The 1,312-nt window shown below is 63.4% G+C and overlaps 1 protein-coding gene across 1 annotated transcript; it reads right to left on the minus strand.

The window, feature by feature from the left end:
• Nucleotides 1-1,033: 1,033 nt before the first annotated feature.
• Nucleotides 1,034-1,285, minus strand: MNEG_16287 (hypothetical protein; the record flags this gene model as incomplete). Its single annotated transcript, XM_014035243.1, has 1 exon — nt 1,034-1,285. A coding segment is annotated over one exon (252 nt), but the record flags the coding sequence as incomplete, so codon positions are not given.
• Nucleotides 1,286-1,312: the final 27 nt, after the last annotated feature.

Here is a 1,312-nt window from a genome sequence, read left to right on the forward strand (position 1 = left end):
ACACCCTTGGGGTCTGGGTTGCGTTAAGTTGCGCGTGCGCTGGGCACGCGCACCTCCCTGTGCCTGGCCTGGACGCGCCAATTTGCTTCGCATGGGTCGAGTCAGAGCACACGCGCTGGTCAACTGCCGTGTCAGCGCCTCTGGCCATGTTACAAGTGTTTGGTCGGTGCGCAGCGGGCATCGCGCCGCTTCAGGCTGGAACAACAGGCTATTAGCGGCGCCAATTCACGCCTGCGGTCCGATGCATTGCTGCGAGTCGTGAGTGCAGATCTGACTGCCTTTTCAGCTCCTAATCATTGGCAGGTGGGGTTACACACAGCGAGCGCAGGCTGGGAGGGGGAGGAATCAACAGGCGAAAATCTAGCTTTGAAGGTGCATCCAGGGTGCAACGTCTGACAGGGGCTAGGCAGCCGGACAGGTCAGGTCTGCAGCATCAGCTCTCAGTTTTCGCGCTGGCTGTTTGGGGTGGGCGGGCAGGGTGGCATGGCCGCAGTGTGAGGCCGTCGTCCATGGCAGATTCGCGCCATTCGAGGCCAGGTTGGTGAGGTCGCAGGCGCGCGGCAGCGTGTTGCGTTGTGCCGTTATATCGTGGGCGGCCCCGGGCATACGTTTGATGCAGCCAGCTCTACAACGGCTATGAACTTGTTTGCTGTGTCGCTGCAGGTCCGCGTGCTCTGACAGCCTTGTCCAACAATGGGGCAGGCCAGCTGGGTTTGCTGTTAAATGTCGGAGGCCCCAGACTGACCGCGTGCGCGCACGCTCCCGCGCCCCTCTCCCCCACGTCGGGATACCAATGTCACATGTCACATCAATGCAGGCGCGCAGTTTCACGACGCTCCTTGTTCGGCCGATAACGCTGCACTGACACGCTGCCCACCACTCGCGTCTCATTCAAAGCTGACCCTCCCCTCAACCGCATGCTGGGCTTCATCGCCCAGCCCCGCCCTGGCCGTCATAGATCGATGCGCGTTACACAAAACCCCGAGCCCGTCGTTCGAATCGCCGCTCAGACCCAGCCGTCCGCCGCCCCAATTCAGGCGTCGGACGCGGCGGGGGCGGAGGGCGCGTAGAGCTCCTTGACCTTGGCGATCGCAGCCTTCTCGAACACGAGGACGTCGGCGTTGAGCACGTCGAACACCTGCAGCCTGTCCGCGGTGTTGATGGAGAGCTTCTCCACGTTGCGGCCCGCGCGGACGACGGACTCGTCCCAGTTGTCGAGGATGAGGAGGACCTTGCGGTCGGCCGCCGCGCCCACCTTCTCCAGGGCACTGACCAAGGTCTTGGTCTGGGGGGCGGGGCCGCGGAGGAGAGA

This window comes from Monoraphidium neglectum (assembly GCF_000611645.1).
Source record: "Monoraphidium neglectum strain SAG 48.87 unplaced genomic scaffold scaffold06203, whole genome shotgun sequence".
NCBI lineage: Eukaryota > Viridiplantae > Chlorophyta > Chlorophyceae > Sphaeropleales > Selenastraceae > Monoraphidium > Monoraphidium neglectum.